This window comes from Hypomesus nipponensis, chromosome 2 (genome assembly GCF_054491055.1).
Source record: "Hypomesus nipponensis isolate SF chromosome 2, ASM5449105v1, whole genome shotgun sequence".
NCBI classification, from domain to species: Eukaryota; Metazoa; Chordata; class Actinopteri; order Osmeriformes; family Osmeridae; genus Hypomesus; species Hypomesus nipponensis.
The window spans coordinates 22,330,001-22,356,375 of NC_140362.1; the positions used below are offsets into that span (position 1 = coordinate 22,330,001).

At 49.3% G+C, this 26,375-nt stretch overlaps 1 protein-coding gene across 1 annotated transcript in view; it reads left to right on the forward strand.

The window, feature by feature from the left end:
• Positions 1-6,269: 6,269 nt before the first annotated feature.
• efna4 (ephrin A4) overlaps positions 6,270-26,375 on the forward strand; it is a 32,820-nt gene continuing 12,714 nt past the window's right edge. Inside the window, exon 1 of the mRNA XM_084668986.1 lies at positions 6,270-6,914. Within this exon, the coding sequence (XP_084525112.1) occupies positions 6,802-6,914 (113 nt within the window). The 5' untranslated portion in view covers positions 6,270-6,801. The remainder of the gene's footprint in view (positions 6,915-26,375) is intronic.

Genomic DNA, 26,375 nt, shown 5'->3' on the forward strand with positions numbered 1-26,375 from the left:
TTGATGGGAAAAAAGTCATTGACAGGAAAGAATCTGCATTTTTATCTCTGTCCCATCATTTTAAGTGGTCCAGCCTGTTTGAATCTACCCTAAGGGAACAATTAACTTCCTTTTAGTTCTCATCCACATACGCATGCCTGCCAAATCCCCATCAGATCCCTGCACGGAAACACACATGCAAGCAAACACACACACACACACACACTCTACAATAGCTCTCTATTCAATTGAGGATTTAATGAAGATGGGACAAAGTTCAAGGAAAAGGTGAGTGTTGTGCATTGATCTGGGAGGCATGCACTGGAGTTGTAGTAACAGAAAATGATCTAATAACCGGTAGATTCACAGAGAAAGAAAATGGAAAAATAGTGTGTTTGAGCTTGCATGCGTGTGAACAGTATGTGACAGTGAAAAAATGATTTAAGCCCACAAGGATGGTTCCAGAGCTACTACCTCCAGAGCAGGTCTTGGTTAAAGACCTCCAGACAGGAAATGATGTCTGTGTACAGCATGCAGAGAACACTGGGAAAAAGCCCCTGAAAGATGAGGGGAGTACTGGGAGAGATTAAAGGAAAGGTGCTAGTGTAGAAAGAGAGAGGTTGTGAGGGGGGGTGGGCTTGTGGTGAAGCGAGGGAGAGGAGGGGGGATGGAACCAGGGAGAGGTGGAGGAGAGGGAAGACAGGAGGGAGACAGGAGGCAACAGAAGGAGAGATGAATATGTAGAGCCGTGTGTGTGTTGTCTCCCCGGCTCCATCTGACTCCACTAATCATGCACATGTGCTGAGCGAGGCAGGAGGAGGAGGAGGAGGAGGAGGAGGAGGAGGAGGAGGAGGAGGGGAGAGGAGGAGGAGAACTGAGGAGGGGGGGTAGAAGAGGATGGAGGAGAAGAGCAGAGCAAGAGAGGGAGTAAATGAAAAGGAGAAAAGAAAAGAGGAGAGAATGAGCAAGACGCACTGGGAAAGCAAACAGGGAGAATCCGGGTGAAAAGATCAGAGGTGAAAGATGGAGGAAGATTGAGAGAAAGAGAAGAGCAGAATGAGGGAGGACTGGAAACTAGTATTTCTGTGAGTAAGGAGAGAAGAGGTAAACCGAATGAGATGCCTCTCTCTGTATCTTAAGTGGTGCATTTACTTTGGACCACTTAAGCTGTCAACAGGCCTGGTGCCCTGTACACTGCTCTGAATCAGAACACTGCACTGATGCTTATCTACATACACCATGTAAACACATCCCTGCACACAGACACGCTTAGCACAAAGCCTTCCTAACAACAAACATGGTACGTTTTCAAACCCCTCATGGTTGAGATTGAAATACTGATGACAAAAAGAAAAAAAAGATCAACGTGGTACGTGAAGGGGCCGCGAGGGGGCCGCTAGTGGAAGACAGAGAGGGAACTGGGAGGGGGAGGGACACCGGGAGAGGAAAAATGCATCTAATAAACACGTCTCTATAGTAACCATGAGGTAAATTGCTTGGTGTGGGAGCGGCAAAGATGGAGAGCGAGGGAGAGAGATGGAGAGAGTGAAAAAGAAAAGCATTTACCATCTCTGCTTGAGTCCAGGACTGTAATTACGGAACAGAGAGGAAAAGAGAGAGAGAAAGGAAAAGAGAGAGAGAGTAAGGGAAGAAAATAAAGAGGTATACACAAAAAAGAACCTCATGCAATGTACCAGAGAAAAGGTAAAGAAGCAATGGCAGAGGAGGGAAGACCATTTTTCAAATAGAACCAGGAAATAAATAGAAGCAGGCTTGATGTTCTAAACTAATTGAGAAAGAAAGAGAACTCCAACAGAGCCAACAGAGTGAAGCAAAAGTGTGTGTGTGTGTGTGTGTGTGTGTGCATGTGTGTGTGCGTGTGTGTGTGTGTGTGTGCATGTGTGTGTGTGTATGTGTGTGCGTGTGTGTGCGTGTGTGTGCATGTGTGTGTGTGTGTGTGTGTGTGTGACAGCGTCCCCCGGGCCTGCATACAGTGACATGGACAGTTGAGCATATTTCTCTGGAGTTTCATCATTTCATCTGCCCTCTGTAAAACAAGACTTTGTCATTTCATATGATCTCTCCATCTTTGAGGTCACTGGAACCCAAGAAAACTGAACTGGAATGAGCATGAGGGGAGTGAGAGAGAGGAGAGGATAATATTGAAAGTTGTGCTACTGCAAAGAAAGGAGAGAATGGGGGTCAGAATGGAGAGAGATACAGGGCTTAGGAGGAGCAGGGAACATGCATATAGCCTGGAGACTGGCAGCTGTATCAAGATAGACGACACAGACCATAAGAGAAGGATTACAGGAAGAAGAGAGAGGCCAGACCAAGTGAATGGGTGTCCATGTGTGTGTGTGTGTGTGTGTGTGTGTTCAGGGTAGTTGTGGTTGATCACAGCTCTGGCGAGTGGCTTGGTGTGGGTCTGTATGTGTGGAGATAACAGGATTAAGAAGCTCCTGACATCACTCCACAACAGTACTGGAGAGAGAGAGAGAGAGAGAGAGAGAGAGAGAGAGAGAGAGAGAGGGAGAGAGAGAGAGAGAGAGTAACACAAATAAAGGATAGGAAGAAGGGTTGAAGCACGAGGGAGAGAAGGAGCAGAGACATGTTGTCAGGGACCTGCTCGCTCTGTTGTTGATCTGGGCGGCCAGGTCACTGCACGCTGAGACACTTTGTGCAATCAAGATGAGATCACAAGACGCTCCTCAGCATCGCTCCTTATTAAGTGTGTCATAATTGTGGGCTCTGAAACAGGGTTGTTCAATTACAGTCCTGTTGGGAAAATCACTTGGTGTTCAACCAGTCTGACATGTGCCACAAGTTGGGTATCACATTGGCCAATCAATGATCTTAATTAAACAATTTAGTGGAAGAGTAACGAGACCCTGCCCACAAGGACCCACGGTCTCCACAGCAACAGAATTACCCCTGCTTGGTGTACAGTACTGAGGAGAGAGAGAGAGAGAGAGAGAGAGAGAGAGAGAGAGAGAGAGAGAGAGAGAGAGAGAGAGAGAGAGAGAGAGAGAGAGAGAGAGAGAGAGAGAGAGAGAGAGAGAGAGAGAGAGAGAGAGAGAGAGAGAGAGGTACAGTGAGTGAGAAAGAGAGAAAGAGAGAGAAAAAAAGGGAGAGAGAGGGAGAGGGGTAGCAAAAGGGAGAGGGGTGGGGAGAGGGAGAGGAGAGAGGAGGGGGAGAGAGGGAGAGGAGAGAGGAGGGGAGAGAGGGAGAGGAGAAAGGAGGAGAGAGGAGAGAGAGGAGGGGAGAGAGGGAGAGGAGGAGAGAGGAGAGAGAGGAGGGGAGAGAGGGAGAGGAGGAGAGAGGAGGGGAGAGAGGGGAGCCCTTGTGTGTCCCAGCATGCTCCTCTGCGATCCCTCCATGTTGCTGAGGGAGCTACATCTCACCAGGGACAAATTAACCACGCAGGACCACAGAGGCATCATGGGAAATTAATGATCTGGACCTCCAGGAAGTGAGCTAATGAGTCCTGGTGACACACACACGCACACACACACACACACACACACACAACACACACATGCACACACACACAAAACACAAAACACACACATGTACACACACACACAAAGAAGGACAGGAACCTCTCAGAGAGGAATTCTCCAGAAGTGCAGTCTGAACTAATAACACTGAGCCTGCCGTGTAACGTTCTGCAGGTGAGGGATGATGCTTGCTCAGAGACGGAGGGTTGTAATCACCCACACACACACACACACCCACACACACAAACACCCCGTATACAGATAATTATACAGGACCGCCGGTGGCTCTCGCCCATGGAGGTAGAGGTGATTACTGTCACCAGCCCATCCCCCTGGGGTGGCTGACTACAACCAGAGAATTAATACTAACACACACACACACACTAACTACACAAGGCTCAGCATAAATGAGGAGGGACAAAATGAAAGCCTCGGTTGTGACAGCCCGAGGGAGGAGACAAGGAAACAGGGACATGGATAAAACATGGTGTTGTCTGGAACCTGCTGCTGGAAACAGTATCCAACCTCACGCTGGGTTGTGTGGTGCATGTGTGTGCATCTTTGGTGTCACTTGTGTGTAAGTGTGTTTGTGTGTACATGTGGGTGTGTGTGGTTTGAGTTAGTCTGTTCACTCAACATCTGCAAGTTATCTGCTAATGCTGTAACACGTGGATGGACAGTCCGGTTCAGTTTGTACAGCAGCAACAGTGTCTTGCTTTGTCTTAAAGAGTGTCTTATTTCATAGTTGGCACATTGTGTGTGCTTGTCTTTTCTTTGGCAAGCTACAACCTATATTATCTCTCATATACATTTATTACAAGTATTTATTATTTTACGACCTTAACTAGTCCGTTAATTTTTGTGCGTCTTGGTCCCGATTGTGTTGCTTGTATCTCTGCGAAGGGTCCGTTTTACGGTTCATACATAATTTAAATTTGTGTGGTCCAAAGTGTTGGCAAACAGTAGCTTAACCCCATAGCTAACTAGCTACCCTTACAAAAAAGAAGTATATTAAAGTATACTATAAGTATACTAAAATATGGATAGTACACTTTTAGTTCACTTTTGATATACTTTTAAGAAGTATGCTTAGAAAATAGTTCACTTTTAATATACTTTTAAGAAGTATTCTTAGAACATAGTTTACTTTTAATATACTTTTAAGTATGCTTTGAAACTAGTTCACTTTTGAATACTGCAAAGTAGCCTGTGTAGTGCACTTTCAGTTCATCAAGTATACTTCCTCAAGTACTTCAAAGTATACTTTGGAATACTCTAAAGTAGCCTGTGTAGTGCACTTTCAGTTCATCAAGTATACTTCCTAAAGTACTTCAAAGTATACTTTGGAATACTCTAAAGTAGCCTGTGTAGTGCACTTTCATTTCATCAAGTATACTTATACAAGTACTTCAAAGTATACTTTGGAATACTTTCAAGTGCACTTTCATTTAATGTAGCTACGTCATCAAGTAAACTTCTATATGTAATTTTACTATTATTTACTAATGTATTAAAATGTTTATGGGCCCCTCAAACGCCTCAGATCTTGAGTCACTTGGTGAGAACGGGGCCCTCATAATAGTTTACTGCAGATTCGTAGCTCTTCACTACGTACTCAATAACGTACTTTTAAGAAGTATGCTTAGAAACAGAAAATTGTATGATTTTTTTCTGGAGTAGGATGGATGTTTTCTATTATTATACAGCAAAAACAGTCAAAATAATTTTTAAGTACATTACAGGTTACATGTTTTAGATCCATCTCATTCTAATTATTCATGTCTATGAAAATCTAATGCATTGCACATTGAATCTTTTTTTGTTACTGAAGCTGTAACCTTAATTACTGCTAAAACATTCTGAAACCCTATACTCTTATACTAATAATTATCAATTGGAGTATTAATGGAAAAAAACGAAAAAGCTACTTGAGAATTTGAAGGTTATACTGTCAAACTGACTGAAGAACGAAATAACGACGTGAAATAATGAAGATAGTGTGGCATATAAAGTATATAAATAAGTACACTGCTAGTATACTTTAAGTAACATGATAATAGTATTCTTTTTATACTAAGTATACTTACTAAATAAACTTGAAGTATACTTCTTTTTTGTAAGGGTAGCCACAGTCACAAACATCACTAACGTCACAACGTCACAAACCTGTGCGCAACTACCTACAACATCACTTCAGTAGCTTGTTACGTTAGCTTCTAGGAGATAGCTAGCTAGCACTTAAAAAAGACAGCTGCAGAAACAAAGTTACTTACCGGCCCGGTGGTCAGGTCTGAAGCTAGGAGCAAAACGGAGCACAGCCGGCTTCTCAAGTGAGCAAAATGGTACATTTAGATCATGGCAAAATACAGATTAAAACTAACCCGTAAAGTAACAAGCCTGGCTTGAAAATGTAAGAAGTAGAAAATACATATATTTTTGGAGAAAAAAAATTGGGAGTGAGTAAAAACGTAAATTACTGATACCAGAAAAATCTACTTAAGTACAGTAATAAAGTATTTATACCAGAAATGGTACCCTGTATGCTGTTTTTTTTTTCTTCATTTTGATCTGTAGGTAGGTATGTAAAATGCAAGATGTAAATCAGTGATTTCCAAAAGATGCAAGGATGATTCAGACCTCAGACCTCACTTCGACACACCTACTGAAAGAGGAACGTTATTCCCCCCAGAATATTCGCTGATTGGTCTAAAGTTTGCCTGGCACCTCCCCCGCCCTAGGCCCTCTCGCCCTCTGCTCCGCCCATCCCAAATCCCAGCGTGTGCGCTTCAGGCAGGACGGGACGCGTTGACAACCACAACTAATAATTTGAAGTATCATGGAGACTGCTTAAACTTTTAATGGGTGAAAAGTTAGTGACTTTGGGTTGCGCCTGTTGCGGGGATACAGCAAGCCACGCAATAAGTTAGCTCAGTCAAAATGTTGGTTTAACTTCCAAAAGTTGATGGTGGGAGTTTTCAAGAATGAAATACGTTGCACCTGAAGTTGCAACGCAGCAAATTAACGTAGGCGATAACTGCTGAACAGGCAATTTTGACTTTACTTCGTGCTCTACCTGTGTATCATAAATGAACACGACGCTGTCCCTGTAGTAGGATACAGCTGTTCCAACGTTTTCGCTTCAATGTGGAAAAGGACTTATTTTATTCGAGAATTTCTAAGCGAGTTGAGTTTGTAAGGATTACACACCAATCGATTCCTGGCCTTTGAACCCGTTTCCAAGTTGTATCACCGCTGTCGGTACAACCGATCCTCCGCACACCCTCTGTGGCTCGTCTGGTCCGCTCCCCCGCCCGTTGCAGTGATGGGTCGCTCTTGGACCTCAAGCTCATTATTCAGAGCCATCGTTTTCCTGCTCAGTGTCGTCTCAGCGTTGGCCAAGAGACACGCAGTCTACTGGAACTCCACTAACGCCAGGTGAGGAGTGTTAAGAACTGCGGATGCTTCTCCTCCGTCTACCAGTATTATGTCAGCTATGCAGCTAGTTCCTTGCATTGTAAACCAAACAACAATTTACTCTCCGTTGACTTGCGCACTGCTGCACATCATGTAGCCTATAGTTAAGCCTGGAACTAGTCTAAAGCCTGTGTAATAAAAAAATAAATAATCAGTATAAAAAATATATGTTCAGCACATGAATGTGTCATGAATGTGCTCAGAAAGAACACCTCTGTCCTTGCAGGAATGTAGTTGTGTTGAAACTTTGACAAGACAGATGTACAACAGCAGGTTAAACAACCAGAGCTGGTCCAAACTTGAACCCACACGTACAGTTGCACGTTAGGTAACCCTGTAGTGTACCTGAACCAGACTTGTTCAATGCTGACACAAAATGTAAGTTAAGTCTGCCTAAGGATATATGCCCACATTTTGGCACAGGATTGGTCATGAATCTGGTCTCTATCTCTGGAGAGTTGTCCAGATCGGGTCATGTGACCAACCTGGGTGGAGCCACGGCCTGGCCAGTGACAGGTGGGCCTAGTGGACTTCCTTGTTAGCATGAACTGGGCAGTTTAATGCTGCTTTCTGTTATCCAGCACCTTAATCATGAGACTTGATCTATGTAAACCATAGTAGTCCTTGTGTTCCCTAACCCAAGCAGGGTGATGTATAGGTCAGACCAGCTCTTGAAGGAAGGACGGGGGGGTTAAAGTGCCCTAGATAGCATCAGCCAACGCAGGTGTATATTACTGAGGTCTAAAGTGCTTACGTGTGTAAACGTTTAGTTGGGTAATGGAAGCATACTCCACTCTTTGTGTGTGTGACTGAGAAAGTGTATGTGAATGGGCATGAGGGAGAGTTTGTGTGTGTGTGTGTGTGTGTGAGAGGGAGAGAGAGAGACACAGAGTGTGTGTGTGTGTGGGAGGGAGAGAGAGAGACACAGAGTGTGTGTGTGTGTGTGTGGGAGGGAGAGAGACACAGTGTGTGTGTGTGTGTGTGGGAGGGAGAGAGAGAGAGAGACACAGAGTGTGTGTGTGTGGGTGTTGTGTAATGGGCTGATTGGGGTTATTAGTCATCCAGAGATGGGCTCACCGCTGATCCAGGTGTTCTTAATTGAAAGGTTCAGTTTTGAGAGCTGGAGGGACAAAACAGGGTCTCCAACACTCTAACCCTAACACCCTAACCCTCTCTCACACTTCCATAAGCTCTGCTACAACCTGAGGCCCAGCCTTGGGTCCCAACCTGCAGTTGAGGATAAAAAAGCAACCATAGACCTTCAACCAAGCACAGTTTAGGTCTAGTAGATGAGATTGTTTTACCAGCAAGCCACTTGCTATTTAGGGCTTAGTCCAGTTCTCTTTCATGACAGAGGTAAAGGATGCAAGTCAGAAGGTTTGGACTGAAGCCAGGGTGGGGGCTGTCAGGGCTCAAACAAACTGTTTCATTGGAATGAGGCCAGGCAGCAGTGTGTCCATGCTGTTCAAGCACAGTCCTGCAGATTGTGCTGAGCATGAACCATGTTAGGGAATCACCAGCCGTCCTTCTGGGGCCCTGGGACAGTCAGCCCTCACACGGCATGTCAGGGAAACACTGGCCGCCACCACCCAATCCCATCAGCGTTTCCGTGGAGGGTAACGCACTGTGACCGGGGGGGCGCTTTGTTCTGCCACACTGCCCAATCAGAAAGCTATTAGTGTGCCCGTGATGGAGCGCCCATACCAGGGTCCCAAAGGGCCAAGACCGGGGCGTACTCTCATTCCTCCCCCTCCCCCTCCCCCTCCCCCTGAACAACCCCTCCCCCTCTCTCTGAACACCCCCTCCTCTCTCTGACCCCCCCTCCCCCTATCTGAGCCCCCTTCCCCCTCGTTTCTCCCTCCCATCATCTCTCCCTCAACTCGCTTCACCCCATCTCTTCTCATTTCTCCCCTTGTCCCTCTCTCACCTCCCTCCCCTCCCTCCCAGGGTAGGATATTGGCTGTGTGATTAGTTTAGGTTCAGTCATTTTCCTGTGGTGGTCCAGGGGAGTCCAGCTCGTTCCCCAGGCCCATAAAGCGGGTGGAGAAGGTGGACTACAGCTCAGCTCTGCCCTGACTGCAGAAACACTGCAGCGTCAGCCCTGATGGGCAGGAGAAACGCAACTCTTTCACCACCTCAGAAGGCTAAGCAGAGATAGAAACCCTGTAACTACAACCCGTAGCTCAGATTTCATCCTAATAATCCAATTTTTTTTTAATTACACAAAACTGCTGATTCCTAATAATCCTGCATTACCTTCCTGTCTTTGCTGGCTATGTTGTGGCTAGCTAGCTGTTGCCTGGCAGTTACCCGGCGTCTGAGAGCTAGCTTTCGGCGGCTAACGCCACACACAGGGCTTAGTTTATCTAGCTTAGCTGTAACACGCTGGCTGAGGACACTGTCATCGCTACCTTTCCTTTGGAAATCAGGATTTATGATTTTAATGAAATAGGTTCAGTGGCGCGTAGAGACCGTAGCCTCGTCGTTACCGCTCCTCAGCGTGTTGAAAAGGTTTTAACGGGCTGGGAGAGAGTTTTACTGGACCTCATTTAGCTCGGCGCAGATTGAAAATCGGAGCACTAAAATGAAGTGAAAGACGTGACGCTGACCGGGTGTTGTACATGTTAAGGTCATACATTACGCATGTGGGGTTTCGGTTTTCATTCAGGCCTGCCTGAGTGCTTTAATTTAGTTTTACTGCTTATTGCGGAGAGTTTATGATTCAGCTCAATCCTGCAATCACCTTGGGGTTTCTCTCCCTGTTGAACTTGCTGGTTTTGATAAGGGTTCATTTAAATAGTCTGTAGTTGTAAACCAAAGAGCATTCAGTGGCGAACTGAATGCTGACTGTACACAGGCCCTCCCTGTCAGTAAAACACTGAGCATACAGTCATGGCCAAAATTACTGGCACTGACAGAAATCAGTGTTTTCCATTCTGCTTCAGTATAGTAGATGGTTTTTCACGTTTCTGTGGCAGGCTATACAGAAAAACAATGACAAGCATTTCACAAGTTTTAAAGGCTTTTAATGGCAAAAACATTCAATATATCTTGAGTCCCTCCTTTCATAGCAATCAGTCTGCTCTTATAATCCAATCAGAATGAGAGTGATTTCACCTGACTAGAACTCGTTCACTTTTCCCCCCAATATGCAGCTGATATGACTCAGTGAATGAAGTTAGCGGCTCATTTAATGCAAGGGCCTAATGATGAAGTTCTTCTTTCTTTTGCCCAATTAGTGTAAAATACATCTGATTACTCGGAATCATCACCATAACAACTAAAGCAGCAAACTTCACGAAATACAAAATCTATGTCACTGCCAATACTTGTGGTCATGACTGTACTTGTGTGCTGGTGGACCCTCCCTGTTCCCTCCCTTCCACCTCCGAGATGTTTTCGTCTGGAAGCCGCTCCACCCAGGTTCTAGAGCAGAGCCGGTAGTGTGAGCTAACTGTGCCCTTGGACACCAGAGTGAAGTGATCCAGCTGGTCCACATTCTTCATGACTTGAGAGATGAACAGAAGCACCAGCTGGATGTTCATCTTGGTAGTTACGCAGCACACTGACTCCATCAGGGCTTAAGAACAGTTTCAGATGATGAATTGTGTGGCCTTAGTTTAGTTTAGTTTTGGGAACCTGGTTGGAAGCTTTCTGCTCTATTCTGGTAGCAGCTTTCTCCCCTGTCTCCACAGCTCCTCTGGTTGGTCTCTCTCTCTCTCTCTCTCTCTCTCTCTCTCTCTCTCTCTCTCTCTCTCTCTCTATGTCTCTCTCTCTCTCTATGTCGCTCTCTCTCTCTCTCTCTCTCTCTCTCTCTCTCTCTCTCTGTGTCTCTCTCCTTGTCTCTCTCTGTCCCTGCAGCAGTGCAGGCTAGCAGAGCTCTTACAGAAGATAACACCTGTTACACACAGAGACATGAGGAACCTCCATGTCTCAGACTCCATCTAGACCCCTCCTTCCTGTGGGACTCTCTCTCTCTCTCTCTCTCTCTCTCTTTCTCTCTTTCTCTCTTTCTCTCTCTCTAACTCAAGTAACTCAAGTTTAGACACGTAACTTATGAGTAACAAATACCAGAGATCCCAACAGTCTCCTTAGTCTCCACCCTCTCTCTCTCTCTCTCTCTCTCTCTCTCTCTCTCTCTCTCTCTCTCTCTCTCTCTCTCTCTCTCTCTCTCTCTCTCACTCCATGTCTCTCTGTTTCTCTCACTCTGTCTCCCTCTCTCCCTCTCTGTCTCTCCCTCTGTGGGGTAAGGCGCTGATGAGGCATGTAGAGACAGAGCAGTAGGAGAGTGTTGGCTCTCTGAATCTTTATTGAAATGATTCATAACAAGTCTTGTGTAATCTGTGCAGCGTGTATGCATGACTTACCTCTGTGCTCTCTCAAACAAATTATCCTGCATAAACACCAAGGATAAGGAAATCATCCCCCTCTCTCTCACACACACGGGGGAGTTGTGATTGCACTTCGAGACAGATTTTTTTTCTCTGTCCCTCTTTTCAGTTTGTGTGAAATTTCACCCCCCTGCGTTTCTCTTTCCTATCTGTCTCCCTCTTCTAATCTTTGTCGTCTCCTGGTAAATGATTAACATGGAGAACCTGTGAACTATAATCAACAAACCCACAGTCAGGTAATTACAACTCTATTCCCTGCACTGCAAACACAACCTAAAGAAAACAATCTCTCTCTATCTCTCTCTCTCTCCCCCCATCTTATTTTCTCCCATTTCTCTCCTGTGCCTCTCTCTCTCTCTTCTTTGTCTCCCTTTCTCTCCTCTGAGTAGATACCCATTGTCTCGTCTGCCGAAATGAAGCACGCTGTTGAAGTTATGTCTCTACAGAGACAAATACAATATGAGTGTCTGCAATAGTTTTTTTATTTGTGTGTGTGCGTGTCTCCAGTAGGTGTTGTTGCTGCGTGTCCTCCTTTCTTTAGGTGAACGATGTGAAGGACTTTCAGTGATTTGTTGGTGAATCAATGTTTGTCACTGTTGTGGCGGCTAAAGTTCATTTCAGTGGAACAATGGCCTTATCGGTAGAGGAGTTTAAATGTGAGTGTGTGTGTGTGTGTGTGCGTGTGTGTGTGTGCCAGAATGGTTTTGTGGGTGTGTGTTCAAGGGAATGTGTGTTTCCTTTAACAAAGGCTGAGTGCCAAACTGCAGTTAACAGGAAACACAAGCCTGTGATTTAACACTAACTAACACACACACACACACACACACAGGAAACACAAGCCTGTGATTTAACCAGCACGTCTTTGTGGCACACAGTCAAATAAATCAAGTTCTGGTCATATTTATTGATAAATATAATATGAGTGATAGTCACACTTAGTAGTGTACTGTAGTTAGTTAACTTCCTCAACAATTTCCCCCTACACTGAGCAGGCATTGTGCCCCTGCTGGACAGAGGGTGTGTGTGTGCGCGCATTGTGTGCCCCCTCACTTGTTTACAAGTGTTGCGTGTGCCCCTGTGTGGGAACGCTTTCTCTTCTAAATGCTTCATTGTTTAGGTTCCTGGGCAGCTCATTTAGGTGTAGCAGGGTGTGGAGGAGAGGAGGAGGTGGGGGAGGAGAGGAGGGGGAGGAGGTGGGGGTGGTTTGAGGGTCGTTTCACCCAGGGAAACCCACTGTTTCTCTGGGAAACAGTGGCTGGTGTTGAACAATCAAATCTCACTTTGTGAACATTACCTGGCCCTGTTCACGATAAAGGTGTGTGTGTGTGTGTGTGTGTGTGTGTGTGTGTGTGTGTGTGTGTGTGTGTGTGTGTGTGTGTGTGTGTGTGGGTGTACAATCAGTAATCACAACAAGGGCCCTGGCAGCTCAATAGGATACTGGTATACTTAGCCTCTCAAAATCTTGTTAGCAAATACTGCACAATAACAAGAAAATATCATCCTACTATTGCTGAGGTGTCTGCTCTCACAGACATGTACATTTATATACACACACACACACACACATTCATTCAGGCAGACACACACACACACACACACACACGCAGGCAGACACACAAAAACACAGACTGTAGAAAATGAGTTTTTAGCAGAGCGAGAGGCCAAGCATTCTGGATGTCTGTATTAGAGCATCTGGTCACGCTGCTAAACGCACTGAGAGAACGAAGGCAGGGGATCAGACTGAGATGTAGAAAGAGGACTGCCTGTCTGCCTGCCTGCCTGCCTGCCTGCCTGCCTGCCTGCCTGCCTGCCTGCCTGCCTGCCTGCCTGCCTGCCTGCCTGCCTGCCTGCCTGCCTGCCTGCCTGCCTGCCTGCCTGCCTGCCTGCCTGCCTGCCTGCCTGTCTGTCTTCTCTATCCTGCTCCTGGTATTCTCCTGGTCAGGCTAGTTAGACGATCAATACCAATTTAACACCTAGATATTATCAGCGGCGGCTCACAGTATCTCCATGCTGCATATGGTCTCACCTCTCTGTCACCGCTGACACACACACGGCACAGTGTAGATACATCAGTATTATGGATTCCTGCAGCTCTAAGTACTGGTGTGTAAATGCAAAAGCTCTGTGGAAACAGATATACTGGAACTGGCAGAGTTCACGTCTGTCGCCATGGACGCTGTCTGGACTGGGCACAAGATGGCAGCGGGGGCGGGAGGGGGGGCGGGGGGCGGGGGGAGGGGTGTGTGGACGTGGAACAGCAGGGCTGCCTGCTAGCTGAGCCACAGGAACAGACTCGGGCTAGGGAACGGTGGTACTGGACTGTAGGACGGGTGGTGTGGGGGGGGGGGGGTCTGATCAGGGTGAGGACAGGAGAGTGTCTGCAGACTGAGGTGAACAACCCAGCCCAGCAACCTGCAGGTGAACAACCCAGCCCTCCACACCCAATCAATGACCCAATCTGACCCACTGTTTAACCACTGTGCTGCTCAACACACACACACACACTGTAGGCAACGCTCCCTTCCTCATCTCAGAAATCCTGCCAAGAGGTAGCCAGGGAATTCCGTCCGACTGAAATTGAATTAGTATGACCCAGGTGGAGCGGGTCACTGTGGGGGGGTTACAGTACAGAACACAACATGGTAGTGCACATGCACTCCAGGGGACTGCAGCAACAATCCCCTGGTCTCAGGAACACCACACCACTTCCTCCAGGCCAGATTACACACCCTCAGCCACGCGTAACCACCACGAAATACTACTGATCATTTTCTTGAGGGAAGGCGGGTTTGGAGCGGGGCGACTGTCATTCAGAACTTGGCTGTGTCGTGATCGTCAGCGGAGATGGTTGCTGTGACAACCCGTGTCCGGTGTGCTCTCTCTGGACTGAGTCCAGACTGCCTTAGTGAAATAGTTCCAGAGGAACGTTCAATGAGATGGACATGTTACTGTGTCGTACAACTTCTAGTTTTGTGAACAGCGGGCACTCTTCATCCTGTTTTGTTCAACCTGAAGTGAGACACTCACACACACACACTCCTGACTGCATAGGCCAGATGATATTTCGGTGACATTCATTAAAGATGCATGCTAAGGCAATATTGCAATCCTCGCCTATTATCCAGAAACAACCAACCAGTCTCAGTGTGTCTTCCAGAGAAAGTTGACACAGGTCATCTTCTCTGCTACTCTGCATCATCAGACTGCAGTATAGCACATCCTGGAGTGTGTATAACAGCATCACATCCTGGAGTGTATAACAGCATCACATCCTGGAGTGTATAACAGCATCACATCCTGGAGTGTGTATAACAGCATCACATCCTGGAGTGTGTATAACAGCATCACATCCTGGAGTGTATAACAGCATCACATCCTGGAGTGTATAACAGCATCACATCCTGGAGTGTATAACAGCATCACCATGGTTCCTGAGATACAGACATGTGGATTCATGGATATCTGAGGCGGGGTCTTGGTGAGGTTTGGCAGTAGTGATGTCGTTCACGCCACGGGTTGGCATAGCCTCTCTGAACGGCTGGAGCCTACTGCTCAGCTCCTACTGCTCAGCCCCTACTGCTCAGCTCCTACTGCTCAGCCCCTACTGCTCAGCCCCTACTGCTCAGCTCCTACTGCTCAGCCCCTACTGCTCAGCTCCTACTGCTCAGCTCCTACTGCTCAGCCCCTACTGCTCAGCCCCTACTGCTCAGCCCCTACTGCTCAGCCCCTACTGCTCAGCTCCTGCTGCTCAGCTTCTACTGCTCAGCCCCTACTGCTCAGCTCCTACTGCTCAGCCCCTACTGCTCAGCTCCTACTGCTCAGCCCCTACTGCTCAGCCCCTACTGCTCAGCTCCTACTGCTCAGCTCCTACTGCTCAGCTCCTACTGCTCAGCTCCTACTGCTCAGCCCCTACTGCTCAGCTCCTACTGCTCAGCCCCTACTGCTCAGCTTCTACTGCTCAGCCCCTACTGCTCAGCTCCTACTGCTCAGCCCCTACTGCTCAGCTCCTACTGCTCAGCCCCTACTGCTCAGCTCCTACTGCTCAGCCCCTACTGCTCAGCTCCTACTGCTCTGCTCCTACTGCTCAGCCCCTACTGCTCAGCTCCTACTGCTCAGCCCCTACTGCTCAGCTCCTACTGCTCAGCCCCTACTGCTCAGCTCCTACTGCTCAGCCCCTGCTGCTCAGCTCCTACTGCTCAGCCCCTACTGCTCAGCTCCTACTGCTCAGCTCCTACTGCTCAGCCCCTACTGCTCAGCTCCTACTGCTCAGCCCCTACTGCTCAGCTCCTACTGCTCAGCCCCTACTGCTCAGCTCCTACTGCTCAGCCCCTACTGCTCAGCCCCTACTGCTCAGCTCCTACTGCTCAGCCCCTACTGCTCAGCTCCTACTGCTCAGCCCCTACTGCTCAGCTCCTACTGCTCAGCTCCTACTGCTCAGCCCCTACTGCTCAGCCCCTACTGCTCAGCCCCTACTGCTCAGCTCCTACTGCTCAGCTCCTACTGCTCAGCTCCTACTGCTCAGCCCCTACTGCTCAGCCCCTACTGCTCAGCCCCTACTGCTCAGCTCCTACTGCTCAGCCCCTACTGCTCAGCCCCTGAGAGGGAAAACTCACTTTGTGTGTGTGTGTGTGTGTGTGTGTGAGAGACAGAGAGAGAGAGAGAGAGAGAGCGAGTGATGGAGAGAGGGAGAGAGAGACACACACTTTTTTCTTGTCACCCACCCACATACCCGCTCGCTCGCACACACAACAGCACAGGCGCACACACACACACACACACACACTCACACACACACACACAATCACCTCCCCCATCCCCCAGAGATGTTAAAGCATTAGACCAGCCATAGACTGAGCAGGAGATGGAGAATGCGTTAGCAGAGGAGGGTAGGAGAGGAGGGTAGGAGAGGAGGGTAGGATAGGGAAAGAGTCAACAGATTTCAACTCCCAAAACGGCAAGGGAAGGCCCCCAGGGAGCGAGGGAGCGAGGCAGCGAGGGAAGAAAGGATGTCAGCAGGTATTACTATCACTGTCAGGGCCTAGCGTACTGAAGCCCCCCACACACACACTCCTGTCTCTCTGACACACAGACACCCCTGTCTCTCTCTCTGACACACACACACCCCTGTCTCTCCCTCTGACACAGACACACACACACACCTGTCTCTCTCTCTCTGACACACACACACACACACACCTGTCTCTCTCTCTCTGACACACACACACACACACACCTGTCTCTCTCTCTCTGACACACACACACACACACCTGTCTCTCTCTCTCTGACACACACACACACACGTCTCTCTCTCTCTGACACACACACACACACCTGTCTCTCTCTCTCTGACACACACACACACACACACACACACACCTGTCTGTGGAGCCTCTGGGGGATGTCAGTGAGAATCACACCCCCCTTTAGGACTGACAGTGTTTCAGCGCATCACTGCGTGTGTGTGTGTGTGTGTGGGGGGGGGGGGGAAGCACACACCTTGGCCTTGTCCCGTGTGTGTGTGTGTGTGTGTGCTCCAAGCCTGTGTGTGGACTGGAGCTGTTTCAACAGACTTCTTGTATGAAATATGAATGGAATGTTGTGTACTTACCCAAACACTACACCCTGTCTCACTAGGCAGCTTGGATTCTTTCAGGTTGAAAATTAGTGATGGTATTGGTACGTTGGGGTGTGTGTGCATTCAACATTTATTTAGGTGTGTTATTTGTGTAGACTGAACCGGTACCACATGAATTTCGAGTTTATTCTGGAAGGTTTTCAGATCCTTTAGTGTTTCTTCTTTCTGCCCTCGCCTCACCTCAGTTCACAATATCCCTCTCTTTCTCTATCTCTTTCTCTCTCCCTCTCTCGTTATCTCTCCCTCTCTCTTTCTCTCTGTCCCTCTCTGTCTCTCTCTCTTTCTCTCTGTCCCTCTCTGTCTCTCTCTCTTTCTGTCTCTTGCTTTATTTCGTTCTCACACTCAGTTCAAAGGGCTTTATTGGCATGAAAACAACAATTGTTCATATTGCCAAAGCAATGGTGGAATTACAGAAATTATCATCAATATAAATCACAGCCTTATATATACCTATATTTCATACCCTCACGTACAGAGAGACATGCACCTCTTCCTTCCCAATCTGCCCGTTACAAGGTTTCATATCCCATCATCTGCCCGTTAGCAGGTTTCATATCCCGGCTGCAGCCGAGTCGTGTGGAGGCTGGAGTCGTGGCGAGGCGCCGTTCTGCTCGCTCCAAATCTCCCCAGTCCTGTTCTCCTCAGTCCTGTTCTCCCCAGTCCTGTTCTCCTCAGTCCTGTTCTCCTCAGTCCTGTTCTCCTCAGTCCTGTTCTCCCCAGTCCTGTTCTCCTCAGTCCTGTTCTCCCCAGTCCTGTTCTCCTCAGTCCTGTTCTCCTCAGTCCTGTTCTCCTCAGTCCTGTTCTCCTCAGTCCTGTTCTCCCCAGTCCTGTTCTCCTCAGTCCTGTTCTCCTCAGTCCTGTTCTCCCCAGTCCTGTTCTCCCCAGTCCTGGCCTTGAAGCCGGAGAACTCATGAATCTCATTTTAGTGTAGTACTCTCCTCTCCTCGTCAAAATACTGCTGGAGAAGCGCTTCCATTAGAATCACACTACTAATCTGCAAGCCCACACAAAATCCGATGTTTTGCCTTACACGTCAGGAAAACCTTATGGAGAGGGGAGAACTCCCATCTGAGCTGCTTATGGATTAACGCTGGGGCGAGGAAGTGAACGTGTGCGTGTGTGTGTGTGCGTGTTCTATTTTGTGTCATTACAGCGAGAATCAGTAGTTACACATTTGTATTTATTCTGAGTACACTAACCACACCTGTACTAAAACACAAACTCCTCCCGGGCAGTTAATCTAAGAATTGCTGTTAATTTCATCTAGTAGCAGTCGGTCATCTCTAATCCCAAAATAGTCTGATCATTTCAGTTCCCTGTGAGTCAGGAGGCTGGAGTCTCTCTCTGCAAACACAACCTAAAGAAAACAATCTCTATCGCTCTCTCTCTCTCTCTCTCTAGTGTCTGTGGTAATGTTGTTCTGTCATTGGTTTAAGTTTATTTCTGTTGTTTGTTTTAGATTTTTGTGGGTCATGATTATGTTTTATGGAGCGTAGTGTAATGTCCAGCCTACCTTATGGCAGTGTTTCTCAATCCTGGTCCTCGGGACCCCCTGCCCTGCATGTTTTAAAAGTTTCCCTCCTCAAACACACCTGATTTAAATTAATGTTTTTTTATCAGGCCCATGTATTTGAATCAGGTGTGTTGGAGCAGGGAAATATCTAAAACATGCAGGGCAGGGGGTCCCGAGGACCGGGATTGAGACCACTGCCTTATGGGACCAATAAAGATGTGTAAATGCTGTCTCTCTGGTGATGGGTCTAGACTGGGCAGAAATGATGTCCAGGTCCTGTTAAAGCTTTTGTGTCAGATTTCTGTCTTCAAACCAAAGTACAAGACAAACGCAGGCCCAGCAGTGCCCTTTCTGCTAGCCCCTACCTCAGCAGGGATTCAGAGAGCAGAGTATCGTTCCTCCACTCAACTCTTACTTCCGTCACTCCTAAAACGTTTGATATTTAATATTATTTGTGAGGTTGAACCAACTTTCTGACCAAGTTTTCTTAATTTGACCATCCACGCTTATTCTTTACCGGGAACAGTCGTAGACAAATGTGTGTGTGTGTGTGTGTGTGCGTGCTATCGAGGGTGGGGGGGGCCTGTGCGTGACTAGAGCAGGACACAGCGTGCTGCCTGGGGGGGCGGGGGCTCCATACCCCCAGTGCACCAGGCGATATGAACCTGACCCATTCTGACGGAGCAAGATGGAGCGAGCGAGGGCAGCGTGGACAGGCTGGGAGGGAGAGAGAGAGGGGCAGGAGCGGAGCGAGAGAAGGGCCAGGGGAGTCTCCTGGGACACCAGAGCAGTGACCGTGAAAGTGCTTAGATAAACAGAGGAGAAAGGAGGAGGGGGGAGGAGTGAGGGAGGAGGGGGGGTGAGAGAACCTTGACGGGGAGGAAATGAGCCCCAGTGAAGATGGAGAGAGGGAGGGAGGGAGGGAGGGAGGGAGGGAGGGAGGGAGGGAGGGAGGGAGGGAGGGAGGGAGGGAGGGAGGGAGGGAGGGGGAGGGAGGGAGGGAGGGAGGGAGGGAGGGAGGGAGGGAGGGAGGGAGGGAGGGAGGGAGGGAGGGAGGGAGGGAGGGAGGGAGGGAGGGAGGGAGGGAGGGAGGGAGGGAGGGAGGGAACATTCTTACTCACGCTGAGAGAGAAAAGAAAGGGAATAACTTTTTAAATAAGCTCACTGAGTGAAACAGGGAAGTTCACTCACTCCTTCCTCCCCCTCTCTCCCTCCTCTTACTCCCCCTCTCTCCCTCCTCTTTCTCTCCTTTTGGCACGTAAATTATTCAGACCTGTCGGCCATACTGGGGCAGGATCCTAGTCGTCTAAACGAGTGTGTGTGTGTGTGTGCGTGCTACCTAAGCCCAAACCATGTGTCTGTTGCTTGGTTCCTACACTAACAACCTCAGAGGCGTCAGACGAGGAAAGGAAAAAGAAGCAGGAAGACACACCTGGGCTGATAACACTGCTTAACTAACCCTGACCTTCGTACCAGAGAGGGAGAGGGAGAAGGAGAGGGAGAGGGGGTAGGTAGTGGAGAGGGGGTAGAGCAGAGGGGTTAGGATGGAGCAGAGGGGGTAGGAAGGAGCAGAGGGGGTGGGAAGGAGGAGAGGGGGTGGGGAGGAGGAGAGGGGGTGGGGAGGAGGAGAGGGGGTGGGGAGGAGGAGAGGGGGTTAGGGAGGAGGAGAGGGGGTGGGGAGGGGGAGAGGGGGTAAAGAGGAAAAGAGGGGGTAAGGAGGAGGAGAGGGGGTATGGAGGAGGAGAGGGGGTGTGGAGGAGGAGAGGGGGTGGGGGAGGAGGAGAGGGGGTTAGGGAGGAGGAGAGGGGGTGTGGAGGGGGAGAGGGGGTAAAGAGGAAAAGAGGGGGTAAGGAGGAGGAGAGGGGGTGTGGAGGAGGAGATGGGGTATGGAGGAGGAGAGGGGGTAGAGCAGAGGGGTCAGGGAGGAGGAGAGGGGTTAGGATGGAGCAGAGGGGGTAGGATGGAGCAGAGGGGTAAGGAGGAGGAGAGGGGGTGTGGAGGAGGAGAGGGGGTGTGGAGGAGGAGAGGGGGTAAGGAGGAGGAGAGGGGTTGGGGAGGAGGAGAGGGGGTGTGGAGGAGGAGAGGGGGTGTGGAGGAGGAGAGGGGGTGTGGAGGAGGAGGACTGAGACAGTGTGCCCCATCAGAAGTGTGACCCAGTTTGTAAATGATGGATTCTCAAAGCCGGCCCTGATTTATTGGTTTTAGCGTATTTGCTTAGCGAGCGCCCTTTTCACCGTGGTGAAGAGTGTCTCTGGGCCTGTGTGTTTGTGTGAGATTATGAGTGTGTGTGTGTGTGTGTCCTCCCTAACCCAGTTTCACAGGTGGGCTTGGATGTGTGTCCAGGGGCACAGCGGAGCAGAGTAGTGCTTGTCACACACTGATGAGCAAACCTGAGTTTGAAACCCCTTCTGCTTGTTTCTGGGATAATGTGTGTGTGTGTGTGTGATGGAGGAAGCTACAACATCAGACGCCAGCCAATTGCATGATGTGATGGACTTTGAATGAGCTCATGCACCACTCAGAAAATGAGCATGTCTAGTACTTGTGCGTACTTCTATGTGCTTGTGTATTTGAAGAACTATAAAATATATAAACGAGGCTATATGCAGGTTTGGCTCCAGCACACCAGTATTTAGGCTCAGAAGCACAGAAAGCCCTCATTACTCTGAGGTCGGGTGAACGGAGGGAGGGAAGGAGGAAAGGATGGATGGATGGATGAGAGGATTGAGGAATGGATGAGTGGGTGGGGCAGAGGCAAGGGCTTGGCTCAAATCCCAGGTCTGGATTGGCTGTCTCCCCGGCAACAGCACGACTGACCTTATTTCACCCCTACATACCCTTTACCCACACACAGACACAGCTCTCATGTGATATGCTGTGTGTTTAGGACAGTGCTGGGAGAGTCTATATTAGCACCTTCTGTCTGGCGTGTGGAGGAATCTTCTAGAAAACGACTGTGCTGTCACATGCAGGGTGCAGGGTGTATTTGACCCTGCAGTATGGAAAGGCCTTCTGACGGAGTGTCCAGAGCACAGAGACAGGGGGTGGGCTTCCAGGCAGCAGGAATATTGGACTAGTTGGGTTGGTTCTCATGGTGACAGCACAGAACTGCACATCCCTGCTGCTACGGCTGACCCCTGCAGAACACACACACACACCCTCACACACGCACCCTCACATACACACCCTCACATACAGGGGCCGGACCCTAACAGGCAGAAAATAGGCTCTGCACTGTCACCAACTCTGTTAGAGATCGCTCACTGCCTGAGGTCTGCAGAAAGGCAGACAGTGATGGTCCAGAGGCTCAAGGTCGTTTAGCATCTCCTGCGGAGTAGAAGTGGAACCAATCGCTTCAGTGAAGCTGTGGACCCTCCCCTGGCCAGCTCGCCTCTCTCTCACACACAAACACACACACACAATCTCAAAACTTCTATATTGCTGTGGGAAGTAGCATCCATGTGTGTGTGTGTGTGTGTGTGTTTGAGTGTGAAAGCAAATAGGATTTCCACATTATGGAGAGAATATGAAAGATTGGAACGCACACACACACACACACACACACACACACACACACACACATGATGCTACTTCGCACAGCAATATTGAAGTGTTTAGCAGCAGGGGAAGGCAGAAGGTCTGGCGTGGGAGGAAATCAGAGTAGGGTCAAAACAGAGATGTACTTCCTGTTATCCCTGAAGGAAGTGTGGGAAGTACCACACAAACTCTGTCACACACACACACACACACGCTAACAGATAGCAGCATTGTGACCCTTTCCTGTAAGAGAGGGGCTGACGGCTGTGTGGCAGTATTAAGGGCCTGAGAGGGGTGAGAGAAGGTCTGAGATGGGACCTGGTGGGGGTGGGCGGTGGGCGGTGGAAGGACTTATCAGCCAGCTGGGGAGGGAGGAGGTGGGGGGCCCAGATGGTTGGAGGTGGGGGGTAAGTCCTTGTTTGTGCGCATGGAGGACAGTAAGAAGCAGGTTAGTCACAACACGTCTGTCTGAGCTAGGGGCACGGTGAGGGGGGCAGATCCAGCCCTTCACATTGTTGTTCAGCAGGGTTACAGAGGGATGGGTGGTGCGAGGAGAGGGAGAGGGAGGGGGAGGGGGGATGAGCGATGGCTGGAGGAAGAAACCAAGCCAGTGAGGCTGTCTGATGAGGTGGTGATTGAGAGAGAGGGCCAGATATAAAATCACTTGAGATCGACAGATCCAGAGGGAAGATGGGTGAGGATGTCGGAAACATTGATGAGACTTTGAGGGCTGATGAGAAGTGATCATTTGGCATTGAATTTTCTGTTTCTCTCAAACTCTCCATGTCTTGGTTTCTCTCTCTCTCTCTGTGTCTCTCTCTGTCTCTCTCTGTCTCTCTCTCTTTGTCTCTGTCTCTCTCTATCTCAGTGGGGCAGGAAGGTTCTTTTTCTCCCCGTGATGGAGGGATGGCCTGTGGAGGGAGAGGTCGTTGAAGCGATGGAGACCTTTAGGAAAGAATGTTCTCTCTCTCTTTTGTTCTTTCCCCCCTCCCTCCCCCCTCCCTCCCCCCTTCATCTCCTCTGTTCTCTCCCTCTTTATTTTTTCTCTCGCTCCCTTTTTACCCCTCTCTGCATGAAGTCTGTGTTGCAGATTTCTCCCACATTATTCACCGGCCCCTCCCCTCCCGCCAGCTCTCTGCTGTGATTGGCTGCCAGAGCTGGGCGATAATTAACATTCTAGGAGTTCACCCCTTTACATCAGAAGATCAGCTCACTCAGTCCAAACCCAGAGGTGCCCCCCCCCCCCCCCATGTGGCCCCGTACAGCTACCCAGAACCCCACAGGCCCTGAGCGTGACGTGTGTGTGTGTGTGTGTGTACAGGGGCTGGGTGTGGAGCGGGCTCATGCAGGGGGCTGTGATCCTGGTTTACATGTTAGCATATCAGGGCTTCACCAGGATGTAAGGAGCTCCACCCTGGGGGGGGTGTCCATCTGGGCCGAGCTACACCCAACCAAGGTGGAGTGTTTCCTGCCTCCTGGGTGGGGCCGAGGGGGGTGGGGCTGTGACCAGCCATGGAAGACTCAGGACTCCACCAAGCCCTCCAACCCCCCAGCCCCTGAGACACACAGCCCCCTCCCTCCTCTGGAACACACGACTGGGCTCAGACTGAAACTCCACAGTGCCCAGGACAGGAAGGGGGCTTTGCTTCCTGCTAGTGTGGAACTAAGTGTGTTACTCCTGCCTGCTCTGGGTTCTCATGCAGCCACGCGTCTGCTGTGCCTGAACAGGAGAGAGCCCTGACTACAACTGTGTGTGTTGTTGGTGTGTGTGTGTGTGTGTGTGTGTGTTGGTATGCAGAGCGAGCAGCAAAAGTGTGTGTGTGTGTGTCTGCTCTGTATTCCTGCCGTTGTGTTGGGGAATTGTTGGTTCTTTAATTATTCTCTCATATTAAGGATCAAAGGTCCTGCCGGAGTCAAGCCCCTGCATGTGATTAACACTACACACACACACACACACACACACACACACACACACACACACACGCTCGCTCTCTTGAATGAGCTTCACGCACAACTTTTCCACAAACACACTCACACACCGCACTAATCAATTTTGCCCAATTTAGGATTTAGAAGTGATTCAGGGTCATTGTCAAACACATGTATCCTTTTAACCACCTTGCATGTGCACCTTGTATGTGGTTTAACGCTGGAAAAACTATATTCTTATATAGCGTACCATATAAATGCAGCGTGTGTGTGTGTGTGTGTGCATGCCCCTTGACACATGCCCTACCCCTCTCCAGTGTTCTGACAAATTGGATCTTCTTCCTGTTTTCCTTTGTGCTTTCTTCCTGATTGGCTGTCCTGACATTGTTCTAGAATGTTCCGGAATGTTCTAGAGTAGTCCCCCAGTGCCCAGCTCTGTCATCTCTGCTTTGCGTGGTGGTCGGCTGGCGAGAGAGGAGGATTCTGGGTATAATTAGGGCGTTCCTCAACCCACCAGGGCATGAGAGGGAGTGGGAGAGACGCTGGGGAGGAGGGAGCCAGGTGGCAGGAGGACAGATGAGACGACCCAGAGAAGGAGAAGGGGATGACACACTGACACTTTCTCTGTAATTGCCTCCAGAGCTCATGGGTTTGACCGAGGTTGGGGGAGAGGAGGGTGTGGGGGTGGAGGGTGTGAGGGGGGGGAGAAGGTGGAGGAGAGGGGGCAGTGAGGGGCAGACTGGAGACCTGAGGAAAGTTGAGGATTCGAAGAAAGAAGAGGTTGTGGAGAGGGGGGGAGAGAGAGGGGTTGTGATGAGTGACCCACTCTCCAGGTGGTGTACCATGTCAACATATCCGTTACCATGTCAACATATCCCTCATCACACACATACATGCACACACACACACCTAAATATATCACCGCCTCTGACTCCAACACAGGTAGAAAAATAACAAAACCGTGGCGAAAACTGCTGTGTGTCTCTGTGTGTGTGTGTGTGTTCATGTCTGTCACTCCGACACATAGAGAAAATGTCATACGGCTACATATGGTTGCCTGAAGGGGCATGAACACACACACACACACACACACACTGTATTGATCACTTATGGCTGTGTTGGTGTGTGTGTGTGTTTGCCCAGCATGTGTTTGTGTCCAGAATGAGTGATCCGGGGTCGATGCTGTTCCCTTCTGTTGATAGATCACCGATATAGTGAGGCAGCTATGGATTAGCAGGCCTGTCTGAAGACTGTTCCACTATCACCTCCCTGTGTTCTACTATCACCTCCCTGTGTTCCACTATCACCTCCCTGTGTTCCACTATCACCTCCCTGTGTTCTACTATCACCTCCCTGTGTTCCACTATCACCTCCCTGTGTTCCACTATCACCTCCCTGTGTTCCACTATCACCTCCCTGTGTTCCACTATCACCTCCCTGTGTTCTACTGTCACCTCCCTGTGTTCCACTATCACCTCCCTGTGTTCCCCTATCACCTCCCTGTGTTCTACTATCACCTCCCTGTGTTCCACTATCACCTCCCTGTGTTCCACTATCACCTCCCTGTGTTCTACTATCACCTCCCTGTGTTCCACTATCACCTCCCTGTGTTCTACTATCACCTCCCTGTGTTCTACTATCACCTCCCTGTGTTCCACTATCACCTCCCTGTGTTCCACTATCACCTCCCTGTGTTCTACTATCACCTCCCTGTGTTCCACTATCACCTCCCTGTGTTCTACTATCACCTCCCTGTGTTCCACTATCACCTCCCTGTGTTCCCCTATCACCTCCCTGTGTTCTACTGTCACCTCCCTGTGTTCCACTATCACCTCCCTGTGTTCCCCTATCACCTCCCTGTGTTCTACTGTCACCTCCCTGTGTTCCCCTATCACCTCCCTGTGTTGTAGTACTTCTACTCTACTCTACTGCACCGTACTCTACTAGTGTCCAATCTTCCCTCCTGTTCATCATGTATTGTCCTCCCTCTTTCCCTTCCTCTCCATCTGTGATACACTCCTCTGTTAATCCCTCTTGTTCTCTCTGTTCTTGTCATGTTTTTCTGTACATTTCCTTCCATCTCCTCTGATGTCCTGTGCATTCTACTTTATTCTTTTTTTCATTTGGTCTTCTTTTCTTTGTCCACCGACTAAACTGAAGCCCAGTCCCTCCCCTCATCTCTCCATGCTAGTCCCCCCCATCTTTCCCTCCTTTATCCTTCACTGGCTCCCTGCCCTCCTCCTCCTGCCCTCCCTCGCTCGGTCGCTCCTCTATAAAGACTCCCACTGACAGACCTGAACTTGAACGAGACAGCCATCCTGTCTTTTCTCCCCCCTCTGTCTCTCCCTCTGTCTGTCCCCCACCACGTCCTCTCTCTCCCTCACCTCTCTCTGTCTCCCCCGCCTCTCTGTGCAGC